Here is a 13,960-nt window from a genome sequence, read left to right on the forward strand (position 1 = left end):
CATTGTTAAACGTACTCTTCCACATTTACGTAGCATATAATGTGTCTTTATATTTATTTGGATTGTTATCTTGAGAATTGCTAAAAACTGTTATTATGAAAAAGTGGAATTATTATGAAAAAGTGGAAAAGTGGAATTTGGGGGGGGGTGCGTACGCACCCGACGCACCCCCCCCCCCCCCCCCCCCCCCCCCCCCTGGCTACGGGCCTGGATAGTCCTGGGTCAGAGAAAGTCCGGGGGTTAAGAAACACAAGTGTAAAAAGCCCTATAGTCGGGACTGCACGCATATTACTGAAAACATGTAAAATGATTGATCAATTGACTTTATTCATTTTATCGTCTCGAAGTCAGCATGGGAGTCCTCCATTCGCTCTATGTTCTCCGCCGGAGTTCTGGCATGTTCCTTTCGTTGAGCACCGTTCTTAATCCGTATAGCTTATGATTGAACCGCGCGCGTGAAATATTCTGTATAAAACTCGTGGATTATCAAGAGCGCACAACGCACACGTCCTCACAGATCGATTTCCATTTGTAATGAAATTCAAACCCCTTATCCCAGGCCTGTATGCATCTCTGATTATTTGACGGGTTTGTTCGCAAAAACCGATAAGTCCCTATTTGCCAAATGGAGATATTTGCGATTGAAGGTCAAGAAAAATAAAGAGAATAACAAAAGAATTTTTGCTTCTTTTGACCATAACTTTAAAAATGTACCTTTTATTATAGTGACTAATATATAATTTAAAAGGTATTATTTTGTACTTTACGACAGAGACCGTACTTCAAAATCTTCAAAAATGGACTTATCGGTTTTTGCAAACAAACTCTTCATTTTTTTCTACCCCTTTATTACTGCCAACTTGAACACAGAGCAAACTTTTATTTCATTTTCACTGCAAATGCCCCACCGCCAATATGTTGGATGTTCTTATACTCTTTTCAAGTTTTGGTAACCGTGCTGAGAAGCCGGTAGACATTTGAGTAGGTTTTATAACTAAGTATGGGGAAGGAAAAACGAGGTGATTCCCATATGTCAGGCCTATACAGAGCATGAAATTTATGTCGGGTACAATGACATTGTCGTCATGATGCATCTCTGCATGCAGCTTAAGGGATAGTACAGTATATATTGGTGGAGATGAAAATTTGGCTTTGCTTATTTTCATTTGAGTTTTTGAAGAGATTGTTAAGTTTTCTACTCAGGACTGGTAGGCCTATACCTCCTCGTATTGGACCCTTTTTACAGAGAAACGATGAATTATCATAAATCAGCGGTGAATCCGGCCAGCGGAATTTCCATGCTTTTTTTTTTCTTTCATTTCACTAGCCACTCCTGGGTTTCATCAGCTGACAAGAAAAAAAAAAATAAGGTTTCAGCACAGTTTTCTGGTGCCATCTTTACTTTATTTTCTTGGCCTGATTTGATCTCATTTCAGTTGCTATTAGTTCCTTTGATTTTAGTGTTTTACATCTGTTTGTAGCTTCATCAATATTCATTATCCGTTCTCTTATGTAATTTCTGAGGGCCCCATAATGTACAAGCTTTACTTTTCAGTCGGACCCTCCATTTCCATTCCCATCATCTTATTTACTTCGTATACTATGCATTGAAATCTATGATGTTATACTTAAAAAAAACCGCAAACAGAAAGAAACTGAACAGAAATGAGGAGCATTGAGAATTACCGTAAGGGTTCAACGAATTTCTTGGACAAACACTGTACTAAGTTTTTCTGTAGCTCAGTCGGCAGAGCACCAGGCTAGCAATCAGGAGATCTTGGGTTCGAATCCCGGTGGAATCCCACTTTCTTTGCTCATTTTTCCACTAATGTGAAAAATACAGTTATGTTTTTCTTCATTAATTTTGTTACTCACAATCATATGTATTTTGTTAAATTTACGTTTTTGCAATGATTAGGAATAGTGATAGCTAGTTCTACTTATACATTGTACTGCATTGTAGGGTATATAACTTTTCTCTGTTTAATTCAATATTTCTATATAAATACAACGACTTGAGAGTAGGGAAAATGTGCCGAAATGCCTCACTATTGGTGCCGAGTTTGCTATGGTGGAGTCTGAATGTCTGGGGGTTGACTTGTTTGGTCCCTACAATTCAATCGAAAGAAACGCGCGCAATGCTAGCTGCATATGTATATGCGCGCGAATTTTCGTTTCAGAAAATGGTCGCCGTTGTAGTAGAAGTGGCAAAGATAAAATACAGACTGGCAGCGGAACTGTGACTAAAAAGGTACTTTCTCAACACAAATTTATCTTGAATCTTGCTGTATCAGATGTGAGTGTTATTCTTAAGTATTTTAGGGCATACTCGTGAAATAGGCCCCACCACTGCGTATCCGTACAAATACTACGGCGGCTCGCCTGTTTATACTCGTGAATTCAGCCCCACCGTGTGGCGTTCATCGGTAGATAAGCACGGCGGTGGGGCTTTCTTCCACAGTATGATACTCGTGAATACGGCCCCACCAAACGGGGTTTACGCGAGATGCATACGGCGGTGGGGCCGATTTCCACAGCATAGCATCGCACGGGTGCACGCGCACTGCGGTGGGGCCTATTTCACGATTTTGCCTATTTTAGAATAAATTCAGTATCTTTTAAGGCGTTTTAGTAGTGGCAAATGTCTTCGAATTTGATATTGCGAATTAACGTCGTTGGTCGTTGCACAGCACACAACACACAGTTCGAGTTCGTTGGTAGATGAAGTGTACGATACCCACCCGGAACTTTCGGCGTGCGGGTGCGGGTACGGTAGCCATACTACTGGGTGCACTGCCCGCGATCTAACACGCTAGAACAGGTAACGTTAGACCTGCTGTAACCGCAGCAGCGACCCCATACGGACAAATACGTACCGTAAAGGGGTCGCACAGCAAGGCCTATCCTGTCACGGAAGCACCTGATATGGCTTAGCATTTACGTGACCAGAGACCAAAATACAGGGTTTTATACTGAAATTAGTAGCCTTACTCTTAGATAAGATACTTACAATCACAGCAGGCGAAGTCGATTTACAATATGATCTGTTTTGAGAGCCCTGTGAAAGAGTTTATCCGAGGGTTTTAAAGTCCTACCGCATTTCGTATTGTGGTACGACTTACACAGCGCATGCGCGAATATGGATAAAACGTAGCACATACTATAATACGCAATGTATGCGTGTGGAAAATAACCCGGACGGCTCGCTGAGATCTGAAATGAATATTCATGAGATGTAACAAAAAAGAACGCATGCTGGGCGCTGATTTACTATCGGGCCTACCGGCACTTATTAATTTCGTTTTTAAAGCACATTTTGAATGTGTGGTTCATTATTTATTTGCAATAAAGGAAGTGCACACATAATGAACATCTGGAGATATGACGGATTAAGAAAATAACAGGTGATTTTCATGATAGAGGGTATGTTTGTTTCTTTGTTTGTTTCTTTATTTGTTTGTTTTTTAACAGTCTGCAGGGGCAATGTCCCAGATGTCTCATCTATAAATCAAGTTTCCTTTCACACTGTAAACTGTTGTACATTCACAATGGGCTCCACTCACAAGCTCTGCTTCTTGGGGACTCATATTCATTTTTGCTTCATGTTTATTATCTGCTGTGATTTGATTTGAATACACTTCTGTTACATACATGTCTTGTCTATTTTCAATGTTTCAGGATTGTTTGATTATTTATTAAAGAGACCTTTCTTTTTTCAAAGAATTCCACCGTATGGGAATCCTTTCCTGTCTTTTTCTTTCGGGCATGTCACTTGCTGTTTGATTGTGTGTGTGTGTCTGCACGCATGTGTGTTTAATGATTATTTGTGTGTAACAAGTTGGATGAACTGGAAGCTAAATTTCTATGTACTGTGATATACAGATCAATAAAGTTGACTCTGAGTAGTCCTTCATTTTCTTCATTCATTCATTCATTCATTCATAGCAATGGGACAAGAAGTGTCTTCCGAAATTTTTATATCAGAATGTCATTATTTCCTTTTTTTTAAAATCTGATTTTATCATTTTTGCAGTGTTCTCCTGGATTTTTTTTTTCATTCTCATGAAATATAGATAAAGTTTTAGACTGGCTTTCATCTTAAAGGTATGATGGATTGGTTAATGAAAAACTAGAAAGTAACCCTTTCAGATCCATCCATATGGTCATGGGGATTGTATTCCACTGCTCCCTACGTCATTTTCAAAACATTTAGTGTCTTTTTTTTTGCACTATTATCGACACTATATCTAATAACACTATACACTCAATTATAGCTTCATATTGATATTGTTATTTATACATACGAGTGTGTGATACACCTTTTATGTATTGGTGATGGTAATGTACAAGCATATTCATACACTTATTCTCTTCCTTCTCATTCGCATTAGGAATAAAATAAGCACTAAATTATTATGTCATGTCCCTAGTACTCATTCTCATGATCGTGATACTATATACCTGGGGAGGGAAGGTGACAATAATGCAAGCCTTTCTATTCGTGTTCAATCAATAATCATTTTTCCTTATCTCATAACCATGCTTGCTTTAATTGATCGATATTTTAATATTATTAATATGTCATCAGAACCTGCCTTGCTTGATAAATTATATAAGATTATGATAGTGATATAATGATTATCATTATCATGATTTGAAATATCTAATCATAACTAGTACCCTGTATGGCTTCAGTTTGCTACTTTCACTGTACTTATTGATGCCATTGCATACTCACTTTATCCAAGATTTGGTGATGGAAACCAAAACAAACGCTCTTGCCAAACCCAGTTGGCAATATCATTAAGGTGTCCTTCTGTTTCACTGTGCTTTCCATTATTTCTACCTGCTCCTCTTTAAACTTAATTCCAGCCTCCTCCTCTAATTCCTTGATAGCATCTTTGAACTCCATGATGATGATACTGATAGCTATGAATGGTCCGAGAACTACGAGCAACATTGTACATATGTACATATATGGCAGATGACGTAAACATGAATATTCATTTGCGCATGCCCAGATCAATTTACTTACGTGATATTTTCAAAATGGCGAGCGGCAGTGTCGATAGTGTCGAGTGGGGTTCCAGCAAAGATGATGGCGATTTCTCTTGTTTTCGGAGGTAATGGTGAGTAATACATAGTCGGCTAAAATATTCAACATTATGGTATTACAACATGTGGCTTTTTGTTGCGAATCCATGTGTCGTTTTGAACGGTGAGTTTGTGACAGAATTGTACGCGTCGCAGTACTTCCTAAAAATCGCATGGGATGCTTCGGGGCGCTGTTACTGTGTTACAGCGCCCCGCGACGGGGTTAGACCTGCTGTACCTGTCTACGTGCAGATTCAAGTAGATTCAAATTCAAATAGATCTAGACCACACATTTAAGACGTCTATTCCATTCAGATCAGATCAGTGGCTCAAACGGGTTTGTATGACTATGATGTGCACAATTTTGTAATTTTGATAAATGTCCTTTTTTCTTTCTTTCTTTGATATCCAGACCAGCCAAGAACGCGCAAGATGGAAGCGGAGAGGTTCTCCAGCTTGCTCCAACCCATTCGGGATCTAACCAAGAACTGGGAGGTTGATATTGCCTCACATCTTGTGGATTATATGTCTGAGGTGAGGCATTCTACCCCTCCCCCCCCCCCCATTTCTCTTCCTATTTGCATTAATTAGAAATGAAGATTGATCACATTTTCACTCAATATATTAATGCATTATCATCATTGACATCAATATAAACTGAAACAATTGATTTGGATCATGGGCCAAGTCCCCATCATTTTGCAAACTGTTGAATACTGAAGAAAACTTCACAACTCTTGATGTCTTCTTTCCATATAGAGTTTGCTATAAAAATCCCCTGACGTAGGATTCAGATGCATGTAACGTAAAATTACACATTCAGGTATCCCTGATCACACTTTGGGATTGATCTCCCAAATTTTGACAGATGAATGATCCTGCCAGCCCTGCCTTGCAGCATATCACTTTCTCTGTCAAAATATACAGGAACATACAGCTGTATATCTAAACTAGAGAAGCACTCTGAGAGCGCAGACCTCTGCCAAGCATGCAGCTCATTTCAATCACTGATTTTGTTCTTCCTCAAGCGTATTACGCACGTCACCTGAGACACGCTGAAGTCGCTGTCTTTGAAGTTGTTGTTGTTGTTTATCAAGTGTCTTGATTGTTTTTAGATCATGTTGTTGCCAAATGTTTACCTCCACGCAATAATCCTTATTACTTTAAAATCTTGTTCTTCAAAATAATCCCCTTAGTCGAACAAAAAAGCTGCAACTATAATTTTTAGATCTCTTTAAGATAATGAAAATACCACTATGGAAATGAATGATGTTTCTAGGTGTACCAAGTATGCTTAGCTCTCTTTTGTATCGTCATGTAGGGTAGCCATTTTGTTTTGTTTCCATTTTCATAATGCGTCTTCCTATCTTGTTAACTCTACTATCTTTGGTTAAAAGCATTGTAAGTCTTGACCTTTGGCTTCTTTTATGTTCCTTCCCCGTCAGATGGAGAGTATCGTCATCAGCTTTGATGGTGGCAACACCACGATGAACTTTGCGGAAGCCGCCCTCCTCATTCAGGGCTCGGCCTGTGTCTACAGTAAGAAGGTGGAGTACCTCTATGCCCTGGTTTACCAGACCTTAGATCTTCTTGCCAGCAACAAGTAAGTAGAGTCTCCTACTCTTGCTCTCATCTGAAGATACGACAGTCAAACCTGTCTGTGGCAGCCACCCGAGGGAGACGAAAAAAGCGGCCCTGTCTGTAGCGGCCAGCTGTCTACAGCGGCTGGAGACAGCTCTAGGCATTACATGGCTTTTGGGGAGAATTGTGTGTAGTGCTTGCATTTTTGTAGGTGGTCACTATAGACTGTGGTCGCTAAAGACAGGTTTGACTGTACGTCTTCATCTGTTTTCATAACTGTAAATACAGACATTTTTGCGGTGCTTTAATGTTTGCATATTTCGCGCTACTATTGTCTAACATGACTTCTAATTAAACCCAAGAAAATATCTTGACAATCTTCTCTGCATATTGTGAATGGATTGACAATTGCGCAGCGCGAATCCAACAACCTGCGAATACGTTTTTTGAACCGCTCAGCACGAAAATTTAATCACACGAAAATATAGATGTTTACAGTATTTTAGCCATTTCCAACCCCCCTCCTACTCCTGCTTTCCATCCCCTCTGTGCTCTCATCATATTTTACTTCTTGTTTCTCTCTTTCTCCTTCATGTCCTCCTCCATTTCCTTCATCTTCTCCATTTCCTGTCTCGTCTTGTTATACCCCCGCCAAACGAAGTTTGAAGGGGGTACTGTAAAATGAGAAATTTTCGCGTGCATTTTAATTTCGCGAATTTCGCGAGCGCCAAAATTCGCGAAACTAAAATGTACGCGAAAGTTTTTGTCTGCACTACATGCATTGAACGCCAGTGGCAATTCGCGAAAATTTCATGCCGCGAAAAAGGCTGTCAGCTCCAATTGGCGAAAATTTCATGCCACGAATATATCATGTTTTACAGTATATAGGAATCAGCGGACGGTTGGGCGGTCGGGCGGTCGGTCGGGCGGTTGGTCGGGCGGTCGGTCGGTCGGGCGGTCGGTCCGTTGCAAATCTTGCGTCGCGAACTTCTTCCTCAGTTTTCAACCGATTCCCATAAAACTTGGCACAGATGTGTGCCTTGGGTTGTAGATGTGCAAGACGTATTTTTTGACAGTACCCAAAAGTACGTTGCCATGGTAACAGCATATTATGGGCAAAAATGGATACAAATCTTGCATCGCGAACTCTTCCCACAGTTTTTGATCAATTTTTATGAAATTAGGTACAGATGTTCATCTGAATATGTTAATGTGCAAGACACATATTTCCGCAGTGGCAAAAAGTGCGTTGCCATGGTAACGGCATGTTATTGGTAAAATATAGGGCAAAATGCTTCATGGCAAAACTGCTTCATCAGTGTTCTTCCAATTCTCATGGAATTCATATTGAATGTTTGTCTTAGGATATAGGTCAGCATGACACATTTCTTGACAGTGACAAAAAGTATGTTGCCATGGTAACAGCTCACATATTATGAGCCAAAATGATGGAAAATTTTGTGTTGCAAACTACTTCCTCAGTTTTTGCCCAATTTCCATGAAACTTGGTACAGATGTGTGCCTTTGGTTGTAGATGTGCAAGACGCATTTTTTGACAGTACCCGAAAGTACGTTGCCATGGTAACGGCATATTAATGGCAGAAGATCAAGGAAAGATCTTGCGGATTTAACTACTTCCTCAGTTTTTTGACCAAAGCTTATGAAATGTGGCACACACCTTGATCTTGGTGGGAAGATGTGGAAGACATATTTTTCGGACGTGTCGGAAGCTGCATTGCCATGGTAACGGCATATAAATGGCAGAAGATCAAGGAAAGATCTTGCGGATTGAACTACTTCCTCTGTATTCGACTGAAGCTCATGAAATGTGGCGCACACATTGGTCTTGGTAGGAAGATGTGCAAGACATATTTTTTGGACGTGTCGGAAGCTGCGTTGCCATGGTAACGGCATATTAATGGCGGAAGATCAAGGAAAGATCTTGTGGATTGAACTACTTCCTCAGTTTTTGACAAAAGCTTATGAAATGTGGCACACACAATAGTCTTGGTGGGAAGATGTGCAAGACATATTTTTCGGACGTGTCGGAAGCTGCATTGCCATGGTAACGGCATTTAAATGGCAGAAGATCAAGGAAAGATCATTCCTTGGGTAAGACTGTCGTCACGGGGCGGGGGTATTAATCACCTTCAGTGATATTTCTAGTTTCATTTCATTTCTACTTTCACCTCTTCATCTCATCTTCTCTCCTCTTCTGTATGTCGCCTTTCCCCCTCCTCCTCCTTCACCTCTTACTCCCTTATCATCATCATCTTTTACTCTTTTTCACCTCAGTTCAATCCATTTTATACTTCTGGGTCAATCCATGTCAAATCATCCAGTGCTTGTCACCCGACCCCCTCCGATTTTCTTTAAAATCGCACCAAATGTTCCCCAAAGTGTCTGACGGAAAATCCCAAAATATTTTGCCCGAAGGTCAATTGGTTGCTAAGATACAGCCTCACATAGCAACCAATGCACGTTCCAAAATACTAGTTAAAAGAAAATTATGCTTTTTTGATTGATTGTGGTAGCATAGATATTTATGTAAAAGTGTTCATTATCTGGAAATTGAGAGAACTTTATAGTCTTTGCAAGAAAAAGTGACTGTGACGCGAAATTGACTTTTCGTTAACGTGCACGAGGTCACCGAAAATGGTGTTAAATGTTAATTTTGAAAATTTCAATGCATATTTAGAGGCTAATATCTTCCACATTTCATCACCTCAGGTTCTAAGATATTATGCTGTTGAAGGCTTTGACTTGCTCAGTAATTTTGAAAAAAATCTGCGGATTTGTGCTCTCCGTCTTTACGGAGAGTGCCCTCAAAGTTGACAAAAATGTAAAATGAGTCAAATTCAAGGTCACGGATCACCCTTCGTCCCACCTAGGAATGGCATCAATTTTTGTGTATTGATAGACATTTACCTATATTATCTTGGGTTACCAAAGAAATTTTGCTACCGAAATGTTAAATGGTAAATTTACCCCACTGAAAATGGTCGTAAACGGCCAAATTTCCATGTAATATCACATATTGGGTTTAGAGGACATTTCAAATGTCCATGCTTTCAAGATGAAAAGTCGTAGCCCTGTGATATTTGCTGTAGGGGTAGTCTGTAATACATATTTTAGTAATATATACCACAAAACACTTTTATTACATAATAATGACCTTGAAATTTAATCCAAAATTTGATAAAAACAATAAGTCGCTCTATTTTCCTCATTGCACTGCATGTAATATGTGTTTTGAATGACTTTTCACAAAGCAATATTTCAAGAATTATGAAAGATGACAGCCTACCATATTAAGGTTCTAAACTATTTGTGCTCTTCTTTCAGATTTAGTGTCAATTTGATCATGAATGTTATATCCTTGACCTTGAAGTGCTTCTAAAAATAGCTGTAAATTTGTTAACTACAAATTACACGCACAACAGGTGTTTTATGGCATAACATACTAGTAATTCTTTCACAAACACAAAAGCTTTTTATAGTGTAAATGTTATATACTGGAATTAATCTATACGTGCTTGCAAAATATGTTACAATTAATTACTTTGTTGTGACAATGACCCTCAATTTCAATCACAAAATGGGACAGTAATATTCAGAGATTTCGTGTGCATTTAGTATGGAAAACAGTGCTTTGTGGTAAAAGTCATAAAAACTTTGCCATTTTTACTATCTATCACTTTGATTGATTAATTCTATTCAAATTAAGGTAGAAAAAGTGGGCTGTGACAATTTCAAATTTAAAAAAAAAATGCTGTAGAAAAGTAAAAAAAAACAAAGAAATACATAACAAATTTACCAAAAACAAGAAAATATATAGGAATGGAAATGATGTTTGAATTGTCATAAGTTACAGAACAAATTCCCCCAAAAAGACGACTCTCAGTGCTTTTAATTTGCTTTTCACAGGCTAGAATAAGAATCTTATGTGTTGGGCGCAATGTCCATAATATCAACTATTATTATGTACCGGTACTTACAGTGTAATACAGGTCTTTATGGGCAGGAATAGACATTTCTCCTGATTTTGAAGGTCATAAATTCAGGGTCATTGTTAGAACAAAGTAATTAATCGAACATATCTTGCAAGAACCTATAGATTTATTCCAGTATATAACATTTACACCATAAAAACTTTTGTGTTTGTGAAAGAATCACTAGTATGTTATACCATAAAACACCTGTTGTGCGTGTAATTTGTAGTTAACAAATTTACAGCTTTTTTTTAGAAGCACTTCAAGGTCAAGGGTATAACATTCATGATCAAATTGACACTAAATCTAAAAGAAGAGGACAAATAGTTTAGAACCTTAATATGGTAGGCTGTCATCTTTCATAATTCTTGAAATATTGCTCTGTGAAAAGTCATTCAAAAAACATATTACATGCAGTGCAATGAGGAAAATAGAGCGACTTATTGTTTTTATCAAATTTTGGATTAAATTTCAAGGTCATAATTATGTAATAAAAGTGTTTTGTGGTATATATTACTAAAATATGTATTACAGACTACCCCTACAGCAAATATCACAGGGCTACGGCTTTCCATCTTGAAACCATTGACATTTGAAATGTCCTCTAAACCCAATATGTGATCTTACATGGAAATTTGGCTGTTTACGACCATTTTCAGTGGGGTAAATTTACCATTTAACATTTCGGTAGCAAAATTTCTTTGTTACCCAAGATAATATAGGTAAATGTCTATCAATACACAAAAATTGATGCTTTTCCTAGGTGGGACGAAGGGTGATCCGTGACCTTGAATTTGACACATTTTTCATTTTTGTCAACTTTGAGAGCACTCTCCGTAAAAATGGAGAGCACGAATCCGCTGATTTTTTTCAAAATTACTGAGCAAGTCAAAGCCTTCAACAGCATAATATCTTAGAACCTGAGGTGATGAAATGTGGAAGATATTAGCCGCTAAATATGCATTGAAATTTTCAAAATTAACATTTAACACCATTTTCGGTGACCTCGTGCACGTTAACAAAAAGTCATTTTCGCATCACAGTCACTTTTTTCTTGCAAAGACTAAAAAGTTCTCTCAATTTCCAGATAATGAACACTTTTGCATAAATATCTATGCTACCACAATCAATCAAAAATGCATAATTTTCTTTTAACTAATATTTTGGAATGCGCATTGGTTGCTACAATATATGTGAGGCTGTATCTTAGCAACCAATTGACCTTGGGGCAAAATATTTTGGGATTTTCCGTCAGACACTTTGGGGAACATTTGGTGCGATTTTAAAGAAAATCGAAGGGGGTCAGGTGACAACTTTTCTGAAAATTGGATGATTTGACGTGGATTGACCCTTCTCCCTTTAATCAGAATTGTTCTCTCCATTTCTGTTTATATACTTTTAATGATACGATTTGTAAGGTGTTTGTTGACTGCTTTGTCAAATCTAAAGTTTTCTATTAAGATGTTCCCCTATTTCAATGAGTGCACATATGCAGTAGAGCCAGTGATGTATCTTGAAAGATGTACGATACTGTAAAACGAGGAATTTTCGCGTGCATTTTAATTTCGCGAATTTCGCGAGCGCCAAAATTCGCGAAATCAAAATGCACGCGAAAGCTTTTGTCTACACTACATGCATTGAATGCCAGTAGCAATTCGTGAAAATTTCATGCCACGAAAAAGGCTGTCGGCTCCAATTCGCGAAAATTTCATGCTGCGAATATATGCATGTTTTACAGTAGTCATAGTGTATCGTTTGATGATATTATCTGAATTCTTCTCTGCATTTCTGTTCTTATATTTCCTTTTTACGATAGAGTTTGTTTGGTGTTTCTCCACTGCTTCGTTCAAATCTAAAGTTTACTGCAGGTGTCTGTTAAGATGTTCCCCTATTTCAATGAGTGGGACTGTGCAGTAGACCTGTCATATCTTTCATATCTTACAAGATGTATCATTGGATTAAAAAACCTCACTCAGATTTTTTCCTTCTGCTTTTCACTGTCAAACAGGAAGATGCAGCAGGCCTGCTCGGTTGACGCCGAAGGAAGAGACCATGATGCATCACAAGCTTACAAGAAAAATGAGATTGAGGTAAGGGGAAAGAAAGATGTGTGGACTGTCATGTCTACCGTATGCCGAACCTAGCATTTTTTTTTTTTTTTTTCATATTGGGACTTGTACAACAATTTTGAATGTGGTTGAATTTTTGATTGAGAATCACAAAGTTTCACTTCTCGAGAGTAAAAATTAGTAATTTTCCACCTTAGATTATGCAACTTACTGTACTTGTTTTAAAAGGGAAGCAATATGTTCGTGAGTGGTTAACTTTGGAATATCCCAGGGAAATGTATCTGTCCAGACGCCCAAGCCGACCAGACAGATGCCGGGCGGGCCATGCGATCCGCTTCGACTTCCGTACAGCTGCGACAGGGTCTACTGTTTTTGAGTGTTAACTGTGTGTTAATGTAATTCTTGAATCTTGGGACATGTCCTCATCAGATCTCTTGGAAGCTATCGTATTCCATATAAATGTATCTTTGTAACTGACAGATCTGATCAGAATGGAATAGACGTCTAAATGTGTTGTCTAGATCTGTTTGAATTTGAATTTACTTGAATTTGCACGTAGACAGATCTTCCTGTCTATATGCAACACAGAAGGTAGTTTGTGTAGCAGTGGTGTCAAATATGCGTAGCAGAGTGCGATGCCATTCCAGGAAACATGACAATCATTCCCTGTATCAGGTGGCTAGCAGAATTCACAGAAATAAAAAGCATTCCATTGTATACCAAACGTACCTCATTTTAACATTGTGTAATCCGTATGACCACTAACAATATTTGCTTGATGCTGCACCCAAATGTCCATCTTATCAACAGTTTCTCTCCCTGGATGACCTGCCTGTTGCCAAGAACATTGACCTCAGGGAGGAGAATGACCACAACCACAATCTTACCGGTCATCTCCTGGCCCAGACGCCGCTCTCCTTGCTGAAAGTTGAGGGCGCCGACCGCGGAATACCCCTGACAAAGTAAGTCGAGCACAGATATGCACAGCATGCAGTCACACTGATTCATACTCCAGCTCCATGCATGTACTGTACAGGCGAGCTGTTTCTTTTCATCCCTACTGTACTGGAAGTGATGTATATCTGTGTGATCATGAGAATGTTGTCAGTTATAAAGGGGGATTAACTATTAAAGTGGGAATGCAAAAGCTTGCTAAGTTCAAGCCAGGTGCCTGGGGGCTTAAAGGGTAAATCAACCCATTGAAGATGCCTCAAATATGTGACC

At 38.7% G+C, this 13,960-nt stretch overlaps 1 protein-coding gene across 1 annotated transcript in view; it reads left to right on the plus strand.

Moving 5' to 3' along the window:
* The first annotated feature begins 2,208 nt into the window (after positions 1-2,208).
* LOC139710174 (condensin-2 complex subunit H2-like) overlaps positions 2,209-13,960 on the plus strand; it is a 38,520-nt gene continuing 26,768 nt past the window's right edge. Inside the window, exons 1-5 of the mRNA XM_071622109.1 lie at positions 2,209-2,296; positions 5,507-5,628; positions 6,540-6,697; positions 12,676-12,757; positions 13,547-13,698. Of these exons, the coding sequence (XP_071478210.1) occupies positions 5,527-5,628; positions 6,540-6,697; positions 12,676-12,757; positions 13,547-13,698 (494 nt within the window). The 5' untranslated portion in view covers positions 2,209-2,296; positions 5,507-5,526. The remainder of the gene's footprint in view (positions 2,297-5,506; positions 5,629-6,539; positions 6,698-12,675; positions 12,758-13,546; positions 13,699-13,960) is intronic.

The sequence above is a fragment of the Diadema antillarum genome, unplaced genomic scaffold (genome assembly GCF_040938485.1).
Source record: "Diadema antillarum isolate AM-2024a unplaced genomic scaffold, OU_Dant_1.0 scf00000038, whole genome shotgun sequence".
NCBI lineage: Eukaryota > Metazoa > Echinodermata > Echinoidea > Diadematoida > Diadematidae > Diadema > Diadema antillarum.